Consider the following 20472-nt stretch of genomic DNA (forward strand, 5'->3'; position numbering starts at 1 on the left):
AAAAAAAAAAAAGATTGAACTCTTTTATTAAAAATGTTTGTTTTATTTCCATAGGTTTTTGGGAAACAGGTGGTATTTGATTACATAAGTTCTTTAGTGGTAATTTGTGAGATGTTAGTGCACCCATAACCCGAGCAGTATACACTGAACCCAGTTTGTAGTCTTTTATCCCTCACCCCCTTCCCAACCTTTCCCCCTGAGTCCCCAAAGCCTATTGTATCATTTTTATGCCTTTGCATCCTCATAGCTTAGCTCCCACTTATGAGTGAGAACATGGGCTAATTGGTTTTCCATTCCTGAGTTATTTCACTTAGAATAATAGTCTCCAGTCCTATCCAGGTTGCAGTGAATGCCATTAATTCATTCCTTTTTATGGCCGAGTAGTATCCCATCATATATAAGTACCACAGTTTCTTTATCCACTCATTGATTGATGGACATTTGGGCTGGTTCCACATTTTTGCACTTGTAAATTGTGCTGCTATAAATGTGTGTGCAAGTATCTTTTTTGTATATTGACTTCCTTTCCTCTGGGTAGAAATCCAGTAGTGGGATTGCTGGATCAAATAGTAGTTCTACTTTTAGTTCTTTAAGGAATCTCCACACTCTTCCATAGTGGGTGTATTAGTTTACATTCCCACCAGCAGTGTAGAAGTGTTCCCTTTTCACTGTATCTACACCAACTTCTATTATTTTTTTCATTCTTTGATAATGACCATTCTTGTGGGAGTAAGGTGGTATTGCATTGTGGTTTTGATTTGCATTTCTCTGATCATTAGTGATGTTGAACATTTTTTCATGTTTATTGGCCGTTTGTGTGTCTTCTTTTGAGAATTGTCTATTCATGTCCTTAGCCCACTTTTTGATGGGTTTGTTTTTTTCTTGCTAATTTGTTTGAGTTCCTTGTAGATTCTGAATATTAGTCCTTTGTTGGATGTATAGATTGTGAACATTTTTTCCCACTCTGTGGGTTGTCTGTTTACTCTGCTGACTGTTCTTTTTGCCATGCAAAAGCTCTTTAGTTAAGTCCCACCTATTTATGCATTTGCTTTTGGGTTCTTGGTCATGAAATCTTTGCCTAAGTCAATGTCTAGAAGGGTTTTTCCAATGTTATCTTCTAGAATTTTTATAGTTCCATGTCTTAGATTTAAGTCTGATCCATTTTGAGTTGATTTTTGTATAAGGTGAGAGATGAGGCTCTAGTTTCATTCTCCTACGTGTGGCTTGCCAATTACCCGGCACCATTTGTCAAATAAGGTGTCCTTTCCCCACTGTGTTTTTGTTTGCTTTGTTGGAGCATTCAAATCTGTAAAGGGGAAATCAAACTGTCACTGTTTCAGGATACAGAATTAATGTACACAAATCAGTAGCTCTGCTATACACCAACAGCCACCAAGTTGAGAATCAAATCAAGAACTCAACCCATTTTACAACAGCTGCAAAAAATAAAAATAAAATACTTAGGAATATAGCTAGCCAAGGAGGAATATAGCTTACCTCTACAAGGAAAGCTACAAAACACTGCTGAAAGAAATCATAGACAACACAAACAAATGGAAACACATCCCATGCTCATGGATGGGTAGAATCAATATTGTGAAAATGACCATACTGCCAAAAGCAATCTACAAATTCAGTGCAATTCCTATCAAAATACCACCATCATACTTCACAGAACTAGAAAAAACAATCCTCAAATTCATATAGAACCAAAAAAGAGCTTGCATAGCCAAAGCAAGACAAAGCAAAAAGAACAAATCTGGAGGCATCAGATGACCTGATTTCAAACTATACTATAAGGCCATGGTCACCAAAACAGTGTGATACTGGTATAAAAATAGGCAAATAGACCAATGAAACAGAATAGAGAACCCAGAAATAAGCCCAAATTCTTTCTTTCTTCTCCTTTTTTTTTTTTTCTTTCTTTTTTTCCAAGGATGGGCTCTTGATGTGTTCCTCAGGCTGGTGTCAAACTCCTGGCTTCAAGCTCTCATCCTGCCTTGGCCTCCCAAAGTTTTAATATTATAAGTGTGAGCCACCGTGCCTGGCCAACTACCTTTCTTATGAGTTTCTTGCCCTTGATCATAATCAACTCTGATGGAATTAGCAGCAAAGTTAAATAAAATATGAAAGTCTTTGCCTTCAGTCTTTCCTTTAGTTTCTAAAAAGTGAAATTCACTTTACTTACGTATGTATTATTCCTTTAAGATTCAGTTGAATACTTTCCCATATGCACCTGTAACACTTATCTACATAATATATATACATCTTGAGATATTTTTCAACTTTGTTTAGTCTCGAACTCCTAAAGGAGTTTGAACTACATCAATCAAATTTAGTAAGGTTCTTTCTTACCTGTTTGATCCCTCTACCTTTTCCTACTCTCCTGCACAGTAAAGATGTTAAGTAGTGAACTAACTTTTATAACTTTCAAATTTGTTATTTTCCTGTCTTAATTACTTCTAGTAGGAAAATTCATGATTAAATAGCAGAGAAGGTGGGGAAAATAGAAACAGCCATTTATAAGCATTATCTGGGTAGAGAATGTCTTTTGAGATCACCATTGAAATGACTGAGGAGAAAATGTAGGAGGTGTTTAATTGGAATACTTTTCTAGTTGATAGAATTGATTCATAAAGGAGGCTAGAGAAAAATAATAATTATTCATTCATTCATACATTAACAAATGTTTACTATTACTAAATGTCAGGCACTGCAGATACAGCAATCAGTACTGTTGTGACATTTTAGTGCAGTAGAATAAGAGTCCACCAATTGTGAGTTTTGGTTCTGGATTAATAATGGCCTGCTTTTAGGATATTAATTTGCCTTGGTTATTACCTAAAATACAAAAGACTTGGGGTTATATTCCAACCTTACTATTATTAATAATTAAATTACTTTTATTATAATCCTCTTGAAAAGTACTATTAATACAAATTATTTTTTCCTTTTGTAGCAAAATCTGGTGAATTCATTTTCCTTGAACTATACAATCCTGTTTCACAAAGAGAAGAATTGAAGCTGAAAGATATGATGACGGAAATAAGTATAATCAGTGGAGAATTAGAACTTTCTTATCCATTGTCTTGGGTTCAGGCATTTCCTTTGTTTCAGAACCTCTCTTCAAAAGAAAGTTCTTTTATTCATTATTACTGTGCTTCAACTTACTCTTTCCCTGCTGGTGTTGCTGTTGCTGAAGAAATGAAGCTGAAATCAGTATCTCAGGTTAGCATATCATTAATATAATCGGCAGAGAAGGGGGAGGTTCAGAAGGATTTATTCATTGATATTTATGCATTGATATTAGGCTGCTTTCAAATGCTAAATTTTGTGAAAAGGGCACAGGAGCCAACCCAAAAGAACTCCTGTTGCCAATGCTGGAACAATTTGTTAAACAAAATCAATAATGACAGCATGGGATTGTAACCAAATAAAAAATAAATATTCACCTATATTTATATAAATAGCTGAGTTAGTAAATGAATGAAGAAATACTACACGGTGGATACGGGACAATTATATCTTAGAAAAAATCCAATTAATAAAAGGAATAAGGGAAATATAAAACCACCAGTAGAACACTATGTTTGTGATTATTGCAGTCAAAGTCCACTGACAGATGCTAAATTTAATAAGTAAAAATTTAAGTAGAAACAAAATATATGCATAATCTCAAAGTCTCTAGCATAAAATATGTATTAATTATGAAAAGAAAAGTAGTAACTTTGCAGTGGAGAAACCTTGTAGACATCACTTTAACCAAGTTATCAAAGTGGACATCACCAATAATAAGACATATTGACATAACACATCCCTTCATATCATGCACTGAGAAGTACCATATCACTTCTGCGGTATTCTTTCCAATAATATGTAATCTCAATATAATTATGAGAAAAATGAGACAAATCCAGTTACAAAATAATTGACCAGTACTCTAGAATTATCAAGGTTGGCCGGATGCAGTGGCTTACACCTGTAATCCCAGCACTTTGGGAGGCCGAGGTGGGTGGATCACGAGGTCAAGAGATCAAGACCATCCTGGCCAACATGATGAAACCCTGTCTCTACTAAAAATAGAAAAATTAGCTGGGTGTGGTGGCACGCACCTATGACCCCAGCTACTGGGAGGGCTGAGGCAGGAGAATCGCTTGAACCCAGGAGGTGGAGGTTGCAGTGAGCGAGACTGTGCCACTGCACTCCAGCCTGGTGACAGAGCGAGACTCTGTCTGAAAAAAAAAAAAGTATCAAGGTCAGGAAAAACAAGAAAAGACTAAGGAATTGTAGGATCCTGTAACAGAAAAAGGATATTAATGGAAAAGAGAAATCAAAATGAAATCTGTAGTTTAGTTAATACTATTATGCCAGTGTTAATTTTTTAGTTTTGGTCATTGTGTTATGGTTGTATATGAGAAGATTAGGGGAATTTGGGCAAGGTTGATTTCTTTCAACTCTTCTGTAAGTCTAAAATTATCTTGAAAACAATAGTAAGTTTTAAAATGCTATGTTTATTTTTATAGGAGGTTGGTAATATACATGTAGCTTGTATATCTCTGCCAAATAGTTCTAGAAAGAAAAGAATTTATTAAGAAGCAAAAAAAAAAAAAGAAGCTATGGCATACTCATCTACACACCTGTGCACATGCATGCACATATGCGGGTTTGGCCGGAGGCTAATCTTTTATTCAAAAGGCCTATAGAAAGCCACATTAGTGTTAAAATATAAGACTTCATCTCTATCTTTATGTATAATGTCAACATTTTGCATCCTAATTATATTGTATATATTTATATATTTTCCATTTAATGGAATTACATTATTATAAATGTAGCTTCTTTTAAATTTTATTTCCTCCTATTTATTACATTTTTTGATCATTTTGAACTGCAAAATTGTTATATTCTTCTTTAATTCTATAGTCCATATCTGTAAACAGTACTTCAAGTTAATCTTTGACCATTGTTTATACAATATCTTTTCATCACAAGTATTACTTTAGTTTGGTTATATCTGTAGAAAATCTAAAAGTATAGATATGACTCATATGGATTTTTAAAGTCACATTTTCTCTTACAATAGACTTGTAAGAGAAGTCTTTGTTTTGACTTTGTTCTTTTGAAAGTTATGATGTTTGAGACCATTTTCCTTGCCACTTTCTGCCAGCCCTCAAACACAGATGCAGCCAAGCCTACTTACACCTTCCTGCAGAAGCAAAGTAGTGGTTGCTACTCCCTTTCTATTACATCTAATCCAGATGAAGAATGGCAAGAAGTCAGGCACACTGGACCTGTTCAGAAGTATGTTCTGTCATAGCATGTTTGTAATAGATGGGCATATTAGTAGTTTTTATTCGTGTTGCTGCTTTTCAGTAGTTTAACTTTTGAAATGTTTTAAGTTTTACTTTCATGCTGATAGTTAGTAATGGAAATAGGGTTTTGTTTTTAAAGAAATTATGAGGAAGTTAAAAAATGTATTAAGAAAACAATAGGTGCCATTTTACTTACTTTTATGTCAGTAAGACATAAATGGCAGCCAAAGTGTCATACTTGATAAGATTAAAGTGTTTATTAAACATATTTGAATAGCAATGTATGATTTTAAAAATTCTACATTCGTTATCTGAATATATGATAGGGAAAATGAAATTGCTTACTAAAATATGCTTCAATTTAAGGTACTTTGGAGTTTGTTACAAGTTCTCTTTCGGAAATTGCTTCTTTGTTCATATTTCATCCATGTCTTCTCATGGTGCTAAGACAGAATATGGAGTCTGTGCATTTAATGGTGATTTCTATACCTCCATGTGATTCTGTTTCTTTGTTTTGAAGAAAGATACTTGAAAGAAAGACTAGGATAGGAAAATAACCAGTAAAATAGAAATTATCATATTAGCACTCTAAATTTACATTTTCTTTTTTGATTTAGGTGCCATGGTACTAAGATTAAATCAGTGTGGATAACTCTTACCATTCTGAACCTTTCTGGTGCAAGAAGTACATATTATACCTTCATTACTGACTACATTTTTCATTGAGTATTGCTCTACCTATTCCAAGATTATAGCCAGGAATTCACAACTGGTCTTATTTCTAAGCTTTAAGAGAGAATGCCAGCAGAAGGATGACTAATTAGTTGTCATCTCTTCTCTCCTACTTTCTGGTTGTGATTAAATTATTTGTTTCCTTTATGGTCTCTTAAGTTGTACGTGGCAGGCACTTTATTATGGGGAGACTTCCTCCTTAGCTCCCATGTTACTTCTTTTTTGCCCTGCTGCTGGTATAGCTTAGCCACCAGGAGCAGAACACAATTTCTGACTGCTAGCTTTTCTGAAAGGAAGGGAACTAGTATTGAGGATTCAAACTTAGAAAATGGAGAAAGGAAAAGCTATATTTTGTTGTATCAGTTTATTGAAAGTTAAAAATTATGAAGAAGAGAAGCATCTTCAATGATATAACTGATTGTGAGATAAAACCTATTGATTAGAGACTAATTGAGATAGTAGCCTATTGAGACTAGCCCACATGGAAAGTATTGGAAAAGAAAAGATAATACTCAATGGGAGTACCATTAGTAGCTTGTGAGGATAAAGGAAGGAAAATATCATTGTTTATGCCAGGTCAAATGTTTTTTACCCTACAGATTTGAGTTACAGAATACCACTGCCCAGTTATTGTTTCATATAAGAAATCTCTTAGATAATAGGATATTCAATATCAATATATTTTAACTTTATTTTTACTTTTAAGGTTGATTGTATATCCTCCACCACCTACTAAGGGGGGATTAGGAGTAACTAATGAAGATCTGGAGTGTTTAGAAGAAGGAGAGTTTCTTAATGATGTAATCATTGATTTTTACCTTAAGTAAGTACAATGATAAATGTTTTACAGATTTCACTGAGAAACTTAAATGTCTTTATCTCTGAATTATTTTAAATCCTGTTAAAAGTAACCTGCCAAGATTTCAGATTTGGAAAATTTTTGCTTACCAAGGTTTTCTAGAATTGACTAATTCAGTTTCATTGCTTTACTTACTGTGGATGCTATATAGTTAAGAAGAGTTGCTACTTTTTAGTTTTTTTTCTTTAGCTTTTGTTAGTTTTTGATATACATTTCTTTAACTATTGTATTATGGTGGTGAAAGAAGTTACTTACAAATCATTTTGGGAACTAAAAAAAAGCAGCTCTATTTAGATATCTGTTGTATCTTTTTTTTTTTTTGAGATGGAGTCTCGCTCTTGTCACGCAGGCTGGAGTGCAGTGGCACAGTCTCGGCACACTGCAACCTCCGCCTCCTGGGTTCAAGCTATTTTCCTGCCTCAGCCTCCTGAATAGCTGGGATTACAGGTGCCCGCCACCACGCCTGGCTAATGTTTGTACTTTTAGTAGAGATGGGGTTTCATGTTGGCTGGGCTGCTCTTGAACTCCTGACCTCAGGTGATCTGCCCGCCTTGGCCTCCCTTAAGCACTCTAAGAGTTAGCTATCATTTTAAGAATCCATATTGCTTAATTTCTACCCCCCCCCCAACTTTTTTGTATAGCCAGAGCTGCAGGAATTGGTATGAAAACATTTAAAACTTTATGCAAAGGAAATTTGCTTCTAGCCATCATTTTTTACTGTAGCTCTAGACCTAGATTCCCAACAGTTGATGGAGATACCTCCTAATTATTTTACACATCTCTCCCAAACCAAATTTACTATAATCTTATCTAAGCTCTGTTGTTTTACTAATAATACTAGTAATCTTTATTCCAGTGACTCATGTCAAAATCTCACATTATATTTACAGATGTTGTAGATTTCATCTTTAGGAATTAAATGTGGGTCTCTTTTATATCTTTCATGTTTCTTTTTGAATGTATGGAATACAGCTATAATTGTTCTAATATTCTTTTCTGCCAATTCTAACATCTCTGTCAGTTCTGGGTTCAATTGACTGATTTTTCTCTTCATTATGAGTCATTTCTTTGTTCTTTTGCATGTCTGGTAATTTTTTGATTGGGTGCTGGATATTTTTGTATTTATAAATATGCTTGAATTTTGTTTTGGAACACAGTAAAACTATTTGGAAAATGTTTGATGCCTTTAAGATTTGTTAGATGAGGCCAATAACTTAATCTTACTACTGAGGAAAGACGTTTTTGAGTACTCTACCCAATGTCTCAGGAATTATGAAGTGTCCAGTTCGGCTGATAGGAACAGGCACCATTCTTGGTCTCTGTGAATACTTGGTATCATTCTCTCTAATCTTTTTGAGTAGTTCTTTCCCTATCCCTGGGTACTTTCCTCACGTACATTCGGGGATTAATACTCTCCTATATACTTGAAGAGGACTCTCTGCAGCTGTCTGGAGTTCTCTGTATAGCTCTTTCCTTTCTAGTATTCTGATCTGCAAACTCTAGCTACTCCATTTTTAAAAAACAATCACACATTTTCAAGCCTGCATAAACTATAAAGAATAGCAGAGTTTTCTAATTATGAAGCGGTTAATTACTAAGCGATTGAATTATAAGCTTATATGGAAGGATTGTTTTAGTACAGAAATGGACTAAGAATTTAGAGATTGGCCGGGCGCGGTGGCTCAAGCCTGTAATCCCAGCACTTTGGGAGGCCGAGACGGGCGGATCACGAGTTCAGGAGATTGAGACCATCCTGGCTAACACGGTGAAACCCCGTCTCTACTAAAAAATACAAAAAACTAGCCGGGCGAGGTGGTGGGCGCCTGTAGTCCCAGCTACTCGGGAGGCTGAGGCAGGAGAATGGTGTAAACCCAGGAGGCGGAGCTTGCAGTGAGCTGAGATCCGGCCACTGCACTCCAGTCCGGGCGACAGAGCAAGACTCCGCCTCAAAAAAAAAAAAAAAAAAAAAAAGAATTTAGAGATGAATCATATCACACAGTTATTAACATTTTTCTAGATTTATTTAGCAGTGTCATAATTTCACTTTGATATTTGAGTATATGATTATTTGATTAATATTTTCTACCCTCACTCCTCTGGATTATAGGCTCTACAGGGGCAGGTACTTTATTTTTCCCCTCTTGTTTTGTGTCTCTAGTGTAAACATGGAGTTTGGCACATGTTAGGAATTTTTAAAGTTTTTAAATTTTTTTTATTTTTGAGACAGAGTCTTGCTCTGTCACCCAGGCTGGAGTGCAGTGATGTGATCTCAGCTCACTGCAACCTCTGCCTCCCGGGTTCAAGTGATTCTGCTGCCTCAGCCCTCTGAGTATCTGGGACCACAGGCACACACCACCACACCCAGCTAATTTTTGTATTTTTAGTAGAGACGGGGTTTCACCATGTTGGTCAGAATGGTCTTAATCTCTTGACCTCGTGATCTGCCCGCCTCGGCCTCCCAAAGTGCTGGGATTACAGGCGTGAGCTACCGTGCCAGGCCACATGTTAGGAATTTGATAAATATTTGTTAAGTAAATGAATGAATAAGTGGGTGATTTCTGCTTTACATGATGAAAGGGTAGGTAACTAACCAAACTGAAAGCTGAAATTAGAGGAAACTGCAAGATTGCTTTGAATCAAAATAGATGAAAAACAAAGATTTCCAGAACACATAAGACAATTGGGGGAAGACCAAGTAAAATCTAAAAATAATTTACTTTTGTGGGGTTACTGCTTTACAGGTATCTTATATTGGAGAAGGCATCAGATGAACTTGTTGAACGAAGTCACATTTTTAGTAGCTTTTTCTATAAATGCTTGACAAGAAAGGAAAATAACTTAACAGAAGATAATCCAAATCTTTCGTAAGTTAATCCTCTAATGTACTTAAGTTTTAAGAGAAAATATACTATTTTTATGCACCTAGTAAAGTGGCTTCTTCATAATATTTCCTAGAGTAGGCAGTACTACCGTTTGTGCAGGTCCTGGGTCTGTTTGCCATGAGAGCCATTTCTCATTCTTCCACTGTTTGCTGCCCATGACAGGGAGGCTGACCCTTGCAGTCTGCATTTCCAATTGCTTGTCCCCGGGGGAAATCCTGGAAGTTGGAGGGCAAGGAAGAAAGCAGCTAGGTTATTTCTTCCCTACTCCCTTTGCGCTGGGAAATGATTCTGACAGTGGCTGTATTTCCTCTGTGAGTCCACCTCTCACAGGACAGTCCTGCTATAACTCCAGCTTCCATCTGGAGGTACTGCTTCTTCTCTTTGCCCTCTACCCTACAGGTATAGCAGTTTCCTCCTCTGCTAATCTTTGGCTGTCTCACTGTCCCCGTTTTTGGCTTTATGTTTTTTTGTTTTTCTTTTTTTGTCAATGCTGTAGCCAATTTCCTGCATTACATTCTATGTGTTATATAGGGTTGTTTTTGTTTTCCTGGTTGGACCCCCAATGACAGACTATTTAATTAAACCTGTGCTACATTATATGAAATACCATGTTTGTTTGCATAATTTAGCTGATTTTTGCCCAAGTATTTTTTTGCTTAATACTAAAACTGGAGCAGTGGCTAGGGATAGGCAAAAAGGAGGTATTTCTTAGACAATAGAAACTTGGATAGTTGTTGCAACATAAGGCATTTCTCCCGTTTCCCCATACTTATTTGTATGATAATCTGAGTAGACTCATGATAAAACTGAGTTATTGTTATTTTAAAAGTTAGCATAAACGTTTCTCTACTGTTTTACAATTTATAATTCCATTTATTGACATTATTTCAGTTTTTACTATCATGACGGTACCTTTTGATAGGGCATATAAACTGTATCCCAATTTTTCAGATGAGGAAGCAGTCTAGTGAAGATTAATAAATTTTACTTAAGGTGAACAGCTAGTGAATGGCAGAACTTATTGGTACTTAAATCTTTACCTTTTAACTTCTAGTCCAAAGTTTTTATTGTACTAGATTGCTTTAAAAAAATGGCTATGAGAGTTTGATTCATCTCATTAAAATAATAGGAATAATAAATAAGTTAGAAGAGGATTAATAGATAAACTGCTTGAATTTGATATATTGTTGCAGAAAGAGGGTAGGAATAGAGAGACTAATTAATATTTATTGAGTGCCTGCTAGGAACTAAGACAGTGAACATAAAGTTATTTGATTCTACAGTATTATTGTCATTGTCTTTATAAATTGAAGCTTAAAGAAGTTATATAAGTTTTTCAAAGTTGGATATAGCTTTCCAGTTTCAAAGTTCAACTCTTTCTGTTGTTCATAGTGTTGTGACTGTATAATTAATGGTCTAAATTGGGATGCTTGTGAGAAAAATAGGAGGCTCTGTCAGTGGGTACACTAGAAAACGTGTGCATATACCAGGGCTTTGTTTCCTAGACAGACTGGGATGTATGATCAACTCCATTTTGAGAGTCTTTATAGGTCTAGAATTTGTCCTGATGGACAAGACCTGCCAGGATCAATTAAGGAGAAAACTGCAATTTGAAAATATTTCTGATAATCAGGGCTAGTGGAGAGGGATATATGGAAGGGGGAGATTTATTAAATAAATTAGGTAACATTTCTGATGCTCTCCTGTTCTGTTTTATGTATGCAGAATTTAATGATTGGTACTGTGCACTTAATCTCATGTTTTATTTTAAGATTATTCAATGTAGAGATTGTGAATTTTGTACACTCACCTTCCTGCTAAGGAAATGAAAGTAGATAGATCTGCTCTATTACGGAGTTTTTTCAAAAAACAGATATTATGTACCTGATTATTATATACATAATAAAAATAAAGTTACGTGAGTGGCATCCTCTAGGGTAAGATGCATAAGATACTAACATACGTATGCACATACACACACCATGCACACGAATGTGTGAATACTAATGCTTGGTCTGTTAAGCATTCACACAATTTGATATATCAGACCGAGCATTAGTGTTTACACAAAGAATCTCTACAAATCAGTTTTTAAAAGTCATCAGAGCAGCAAGAGATATGAATTTTAATGGCCAGTAAATCCACACCAAAAGGTTCAAACTACTAGTGTTAAGAAGCTACAGCTTCCTTACTATACTTTATGAGATCCCGCAAGATCTGGCTTCTTTCCATCTCCTTAAACTCATCTCATAACATTGTTTCCTCTCGTTCACCATACTTAAGTTCAACCTACCTCCTTTCCACTTTCAAATGTGCGATCTCTTTCCTGTTTTCTGCCTGAAACAACTTATCCTGGCATTTAAAAAATTTGTTTCACAGCATGATCTCTAATCGTTTTATTCGTTTGTTTGCTTCTTCATTTTCTGTTTCTCATTTGAAGCTCTATGAAGTTAGGGACTTTATCTTATTTTCCACTCTATCCCCAGTGCCTTGTTCAGTGCTTGGAACATACTAGGAACTCAAAATACGAGATGATAACAGTGCCTGTTATTGATTACTGAGAGAACTGTTTAGACATTTAGTTGAAGGTTTTCTACACAATTAGGAACTGAGAATAGGAAATTATGTTTGGTCCCCATATTCTGCCCTATCCTCCTTGCCTCATTCTATGTCTAATACATTCTCAATCAAATAAGGTTAGCATAATCAGGAAATTGACCAAATACCAATATAAAACCGGATGTCTTTCCTTAAGATTTTCAAATAGAAAACAAATTAACAGACTACGCACTAGTTGAAAGTAATTGTTTATAGTCATTATAATGGTTGGGTCCTTCTGAAATGAGAAAATTCAATAAACATGTGACTTTGATTTTTTTGTGTGGTTAATCTTCCACATAGTGTCCAATTGCTGTCAAATCTTTTAGCTCATTCTGGATCCTATGTTACTGCTAGTGTTTACCCATATGGTTTTGTTTAGATATTATTCAGATGAACAAGATGGGGCAATGATTTCAGTTTCCTGTATGACTTGATAAAAATTATATAAGAATGTAATTGTTTGCCTTTTTTTCCCCTGCAATAAGAGTTCCATCCAAGGGACTGAGCCAGAAGTCACATACCACCTTTATTCCCCTGTTAAATGTCATTTTATTCCTTCCTAAACCTTTCTTTTGACAAACTTGGTTTTATATCCTTTTAACTCCCCTGATTAGGTAAAGAAAATAAACTAGTGTTTGTGTGTATGCAAGCCAACCCTGTTGAAGGTGGCTGTATCAGATGCTTTAATAACAGGGTCCCCAACCCCTGGGCTTCAGACTGGTACCAGTCCATGGCCTGTTAGGAACCAGGTCACTCAGCAGGAGGCGAGCGAGCATTACTGCCTGAGCTCTGCCTCCTATCAGATCAGTGGCAGCATTAGATTCTCACAGGAGCACGAACCCTGTTGTGAACAGTGTGTGTGAGGGATCTAGGTTGCATGTTCCTTATGAGAATCTAACTAATTCCTGATGATCTGAGGTGGGACAGTTTCATATTGAAACCATCCCCTTGTCCGTGGAAAAATTGTCTTCCACAAAACTGGTCCCTGGTGCCAAAAAGGTTGGGGACTTACTGCTTTACCGTAATTCCTTTGTACCTCTTATGACACATTTTAGTTATTTGTTATAGTTTTTTCTGCTCGTATTAGATTATGAATCCTTCTAGGGCAGTGTAGGTGACTTTCATTATTTGTTTTTAGGAACCTAATACATATTTGTTGAAGAAAGAAAAGGAAAGATGGATGAGTAGTAGGTACCTTTAACGTCGTCCTGTAGTTTCCTTGTGTATGAAAGGAAGGGAGATGAATTTTATTTTAAAGAATCTGAGAATAAAAGCCTCATTTTTCCTCCTCCATTAAGATTTTTAATTAAATTAAATTAACTGATTAATTTATTTTTTGGAGATAGGGTCTTGCCTTGTTACCCAGGCCAGAGTGCAATGGTGTGATCACAGCCTCAAACTCCTGAGATTAAGCAATCCTCCTGAGTAGCTGGGACTGACTGTTGGTGTATGTCACCACCCTGGCTAATTTTCTTTATATTTTTAGTGACAGGAGTCTCACTATGTTGCCCAGTCTAGCTTTGAACTCCTGATCTCAAGTGATCCTCCCATCTTAGCATCCCAAGTAGCTGGAATCACAGACATGAGCCACCACCACACTCAGCCCATTGAGTTTTAAAACCTCTTTAATGACAGATATAACAGTTGGAGAATTCTGTTAAGGTTTAATGACAGTGTTTTATATCATGCCCAGATGGAGCTAAGCAAAATAAATAGATTTAACTGTGTTTATACTAAGTTGCACAGCAGGTTTTGGAATCTAAAAAGCATTTAATAAATTGCTGCCTTTTTTCTGTCCATTTCATTATTGTTTATAGTTATTAAATTTAAGAATAACCAGGGGTTACTATAAGGGGATACATTTATAATGTGTTAAATATTATATAGCTTAAAGAAGATGACTAAATAAACTAAATTTAAGATATTTCAGTATATAAAAATGGCTCTTGAAGTCCCTGACTTAAATGAAAAAATTTTTATATATCTTTCATATTCTCAGAATGGCACAGAGAAGACATAAAAGAGTAAGAACATGGACTCGTCACATAAACATTTTTAATAAAGATTACATCTTTGTACCTGTAAATGAGTCGTAAGTATTTCAGATTATTTAAGAACATATTGGAAAGAATTCAGAAATAAAATTTTATGGTATTTTTAGATTCATAATCAGTAAAAATTATGGGCACATACATCTCAGGTATTATTATTATTATTTTTTTAATAAAAGTAGCTAAGGCAATGAATTCCTTATCTTGGATTTTGGTTTGACAATGGTTATGTTGTAAAAGTAGTAAAAAAAAAAAAAAAGTGACAAATGACCACAAGACTATAATGACTGAGACATTGAATGTTTTTTTTGTTTGGATTAAAGAAAAAATTCTCTAAATAAAAGAAATAGTTTTGATTGAATCTTCAAATACTTAAGAAAACAAACTCTTCAAGCACCAATAATGCTATGAGTCTATTTATTAAGGCAGGTCTTTAATAGGAAACACTGATTGTATGAAAGTAAATTAAATTTGAATTACTCATCTGTTACCCTAAATAGTGTTACTTATGCCTTGGTAACTCTGGATATTTAATTAGTGTTGGTATGTATGCTTTATGTTATAATGAGATATCACAGTGGATGTCTTCAAAATTAATAGGAAATATTATTCTCACTTGCTCAGATGTATCTCTAGAATATATTATATGTTGTTTAGACTTTGCATGGTATTAAGATTGTAGTTCTTTTTCAACAGGTCTCACTGGTATCTCGCAGTCATTTGTTTTCCCTGGTTAGAAGAAGCTGTGTATGAAGATTTTCCACAAACTGTATCCCAGCAGTCCCAGGATCAGCAGTCCCAAAATGACAACAAAACAATAGGTGACATCCATAACGTAGATGGTGTTTTTAATAATGATGACGATAATATAATGGTTACAGGCAAGAAAATGAAGTTAATGGTAGTATAGTTATTTATTATCATTAAACCTGCTTTAGCAGGATGAATAAAAAATGTGAAATTTTTAATGATAGACTCATGTATAGACAAAATATAATTATGAAGTTGTATTGTTATATCAAGTTTTATGATGGCAGTTAAAAATTACTACTTATCGATCTTATGAAATATTTCAAACATACAAAAAATATAACTAATATGACCAATATCAATACCTGTTTCACCTGGATTAAGAAATTAAAACTTTTCCGATATAACAATAATAATCTCCTCTGTGACCACTCCCATTTCACTTTCTTTAATCCAGAAGTAACCACTACCCTAAATTTTATGTTTATTCCATGTATTATTACTATTATTTCCATTGACATTTTTTGCTTGTTTTAACTTAAAAAAAATTGACAGATAAAATTGCATGTATTTACTATGTACAACACACTTTTTTTTTTTTTTTTTGTTAAGAGACGTTGTCTTGGTATAGTGCAGTGGTTCAATTATAGCTCACTGCAGCCTCGAACTCCTGGGCTCAAGTAATCTTCCTGCCTTACCCTCCTGATTAGTCAGGACTACAGAGTTGCACCACTTTACCTGGCTTATTTTTAATTTTTTTTTTTTTTTGTGAAGATAGGATCTCACTATGTTGCCCAGGTGGGTCTGGAACTCCTGGCCTCAAGCAGTCCTCACACTTCAGACTCCTAAAGTATTGGGATTACAGGCATGAGCCACCACACGTGGCTACAGCATGATATTTTGAAATATATATATGTTGTGGAATGACAAAATCTAGCTAATTAATAGTATTATAACATTTTTAAAAATACACTAGGTTTGCTAACATGACTAAGAATTCATGCCATTGATTTCCAGGCAATGCTTGAAATCCCCCATTTTTACTTAATCTCATTTCTTGTAGACTCTGTTAATTTGGTTAGGTAATATAGGATCTCTTATAATTCTTCCACGAGTTTTCTTACAAGCCAGAATCTAAAGTAAATAAGCCTACTTTCTTTGAGAAAAAAGTAACAAAATTAAGTGTTTTGTAATTGTAGCCTAGGCAGTAAGCTGATTGAAAAATAGCTGTTACCATTAATACTGGCCAAAACTGATGTGGGGAAAAAGACAGACTGATGAAGCAACTGATTATGTTTAATTATCTTGAAACCTCTTAAGCCTCAGATGTGTACTTACACAAAACTGTATGGTCATAGTTAGAAGCACCATTGTTAGGCAGATTAACTACCTTCTGCATTAAATAGCAGACATTTTGATTAATGAGCTGTTTTTGAATATTATCTTTTTATAGAGAATTTGCCTAGCTAACTGGTATTTCAGATCATGGCTCTGGGGTTTACCTGTTATTTGATAACAGCCAACCATTGTCAGTTTTATCTGTTGATTGAATTTTATTCATAACATTGATCATGAAAAAAATTAAATCTGAAGTATTTTTACTGTGCATCCAGTAACTGCATGAAAATTATAATTTTAAGCTTTTCTAAGTTACCTGTATAAAAAATACAATAAACATTCATAATTGCTGAATTATTTCTAACTAGATAATGATCTACATACTACTTCGACACTGTCTTTGAGTGCAGAGGATTCCCAAGTAAGTGTGTTCTTCACAGATGAGAAGGAAGAAAACTCATGAATATAATAATATTATCTATAAAATAGAGCATAGCTAGGTGGACTGTACTGGCCCATCATTAGATTGTGCTGCTTTGTGATTCTTTGACAGTTTTTGTGGGGCTGGGGAAGAGAACAAAATACGTTATTATTCTTATATCTGTTTAGCTTGCTTTAACTTTCTAGATTATTTAGTAGTTTATCTGATGTTCATCTTGGTTAGCTACTTTTCTAATTTCTAAGGATCAGATTTACTTTTATTCTTTTTTATGTCAGTAATTTTTTGAACTTAGGTAATTAATCCTCTTAAGCACATTGTATATTCTACTTTATTTTCTTTCTTCCTTGTTTTTTTTTTTTTGTGATGGAGTCTTGCTGTCGCCCAGGCTGGAGTGCAGTGGTACAATTGCGGCTCACTGCAACCTCCCCCTCCTGGATTCAAGCGATTCTCCTGTCTTGGCCTCTCGAGTAGCTGGGATCACAGGTGCCCACCAGCATGCACGGCTAATTTTTGTATTTTTTTTTTTTTAAATAGAGATGGGGTTTCACCATGTTGGCCAGACTTGTCTCTCACTCCTGACCTCAGGTGATCTGCCTGCCTGGGCCTCCCAAAGTGCTGAGATTAGAGGCGTGAGCCACCGAGCCCTGCCAGAAAATTCTTTGTAAAAATCATTCAAGGTAGACTCAAAGTGAATCCGTGTAACTCCTTAGGTTAGAACAGTTACCATTAATTCTTCTTTATTTGGAGCTCCAAACTGATCTGCATAGCCTAGGTTCAGTGTTCTAAATTGATTAAGATTGCCATTTAATGATTTTTTTTTTTTGTGTGTGTGTACAAATAGCAGCAGACTCCCTGGCACAGGCCTATGTCTTTACTGTCACTGATACGAAGTGTCACTTCTTATGGAGGAAGGTTTCCTTTCCTGCTGTCACAGTGGCAAAACAGGAGCGTTCCTTCTTGCCTCTAGGGCCAGATTTCTCAAATTGAGTTTGTTTGGGTATTCATTCTAAGACACAATTCATGATAAGCAGGATTCCAAGGTCAATTAAGTTGGGCAAACTTTGTATACTCTTTCTGTCTTAGAGAGCCATTGTGTATATTAGAATAATAAAGGCACTGAGAAGGTCTGCATTAAATAAATCTGTTTAAGTTTGATCTGTGGTTTCTCAAACTTATGAAGAAAACATAACATCAACAAAACAAAATTCCCCATCCCTTTTCCCTTACAGGTTAAGGTTAAAGGGATATCTTAACCTAATATAGATTAAGGTTCTGCATCTTATGCTTCAAAGGGAAGAAATGTGTCCCTACTGACATCATAAATTGGCAAATGTATGTAAAGACACGTTAAATTAACTTGTTTATCTTTGCTTAAGATAATAACTTGGAATGGAAGTAATTAAAGTTCCAGATTGCTTTTTAGGACAAGTTAAAACTCCTTAACTACTTGAGACTGCATGTAAAAATATATAGCCTACTGTTTTAGCAGTATAATAAAATCAATACATTTGTGGAAAATAAAGTTAGCTCACTTTTGATGATGAAAATAACTATTATTTGACATTTTAATTTCAAAGTTTGAAACACTTTAAAGGAGTAACTGAATAGTAAGTTATTCAAAATAGCTTTAATTGTAGTCATAAAAATTTATGTTATTTCAGAATACCGAGTCGAATATGTCAGTACCAAAGAAAATGTGTAAAAGGTAGGTACATGCTGTAATAAATAATACAGTTTTTTGAGGTATTTAGATACACTTTGTATACAAGTATGTAAATCTTGATTTTGTCCTTTGCTGTTCATAGGCCATGTATTCTTATACTAGACTCCTTGAAAGCTGCTTCTGTACAAAACACAGTTCAGAATTTACGAGAGTAAGTAATGACAGTTTTACCATTCAGTCTGTTATCTAAATCCTCAGTAATTTTTAAGTTACCTTCAGAATTATTGAAAAGACTATATCAGGAATTATATTTTATTATCTATTTCAACAAGCCTTATAAATTTAATCAGTAATATCTTTAATTCTGTTAATATTCAAGTATTAATATTTCTAAAGGATTATATTAAAGGTAAATTCAGAATTTGTATTCATAATTGAACAGAAAGTATAGTTTTACAAAGAAGCATTGCATTGATGATCAAAAGTACCACTTTAGAAAAAAGTAGGAACTCTTTCACATTTGTATCATTATGTGTATATGTATGTGTAATTTTGTAATTTACTGTAGTACTTGGAAAAAACTAACGAAACGTTTAAAATGATTTCCTAGTTTACTTTGTTGAGTTGTGAAAGTTGAGTTGTTGAAAAAAGTCTAGCTTTTAGTTTGAAAATCACATGACATATTTTCTTTAAAGTAACACTTGAGAGCCTCAAAATGTAGGTTGCACTGGTAAAATTCAGTCTGGAAATTTGGCTTGAGACAGCACATCTGGCAACAAATGTTTTTCCGCCTTTGTGAAAATGTTGCATACTGATAAAGAGGTGTCTACTTTAGTCACTCTATTTGTTGATTATTTCAGGTATTTAGAGGTCGAGTGGGAAGTTAAACTAAAAACTCATCGTCAATTCAGCAAAACAAACATGGTGGATCTATGCCCTAAAGTTCCTAAACAGGACAATAGCAGTGATTGTGGAGTATATTTATTGCAATATGTGGAAAGCTTCTTCAAGGTATGTGAAGCTATAAATAAGTTTTTAATTCACGATTACCACCATGCAGTCACAAGTTACTGAGTGTAATAGTCCGTTCTCATGCTGCTAATAAAGACATACCTGAGACTGGGTAATTTATAAAGGAAAGAGGTTTAATTGACTCACACTTCAGCATGGCTGGGGAGGTCTCAGGAAACTCACGATCATGGTGGAAGGGGAAGCAAACATGTCCTTTTTTACATGATAGCAGCAAAAAGAAGAATGAGAGCTGAGCGAAGGGGGAAGCCCCTTATAAAACCATCAGATCTCATGAGAACTTACTATCATGAGAATAGCATGGGGGAAACCGCCCCCATGATTCAGTTACCTCCTACCAAGTCCCTCCTACCACAGTGGGGATTATAGGAACTACAATTCAAGATGAGATTTGGGTGGGAGCACAGCCAAACTATGTCACTGGGCGAGCGAAGAGGCAGGTAAATGTTACAGGTAATCAAGATTTTTTTTAAAGAGAAAGAAATAGAACCACAGGTGATCCAGATACTGTAATTAGCAGATAAGAACTTTAAAATGATTTGATTAATAGATTAGAGAAGATAAAGCCAAAGATGAAACAAAATGAGTGAAGACATGGAGTATACAAAAAAAAGAAAAAATCAAATAGATGTTCTAGAGCTGAAGATGTGTAATGATATATCTGAAATTAAGAACTTATTGGGGGGGCGGAGCAAGATGGCCGAATAGGAACAGCTGCAGTCTCCAACTCCCAGCGCAAAGGACACAGAAGACCGGTGATTTCTGCATTTTGAACTGAGGTACTGGGGTCATCTCACTAGTGAGTGCCGGACA

The 20472-nt window shown here is 35.0% G+C and overlaps 1 protein-coding gene across 1 annotated transcript in view; it reads left to right on the forward strand.

Moving 5' to 3' along the window:
- The window catches only part of SENP7 (SUMO1/sentrin specific peptidase 7), a 210737-nt gene that overhangs the window by 180213 nt on the left and 10052 nt on the right, over positions 1 to 20472 (forward strand). The window contains exons 14-23 of the mRNA XM_011955045.1: positions 2960 to 3228; positions 5168 to 5301; positions 6751 to 6867; positions 9645 to 9767; positions 14386 to 14478; positions 15134 to 15258; positions 16894 to 16946; positions 18629 to 18672; positions 18773 to 18841; positions 19491 to 19641. Coding sequence (XP_011810435.1) covers positions 2960 to 3228; positions 5168 to 5301; positions 6751 to 6867; positions 9645 to 9767; positions 14386 to 14478; positions 15134 to 15258; positions 16894 to 16946; positions 18629 to 18672; positions 18773 to 18841; positions 19491 to 19641 — 1178 coding nt within the window. The remainder of the gene's footprint in view (positions 1 to 2959; positions 3229 to 5167; positions 5302 to 6750; positions 6868 to 9644; positions 9768 to 14385; positions 14479 to 15133; positions 15259 to 16893; positions 16947 to 18628; positions 18673 to 18772; positions 18842 to 19490; positions 19642 to 20472) is intronic.

Source organism: Colobus angolensis, unplaced genomic scaffold (assembly GCF_000951035.1).
Source record: "Colobus angolensis palliatus isolate OR3802 unplaced genomic scaffold, Cang.pa_1.0 Scaffold393, whole genome shotgun sequence".
Taxonomy (NCBI): domain Eukaryota; kingdom Metazoa; phylum Chordata; class Mammalia; order Primates; family Cercopithecidae; genus Colobus; species Colobus angolensis.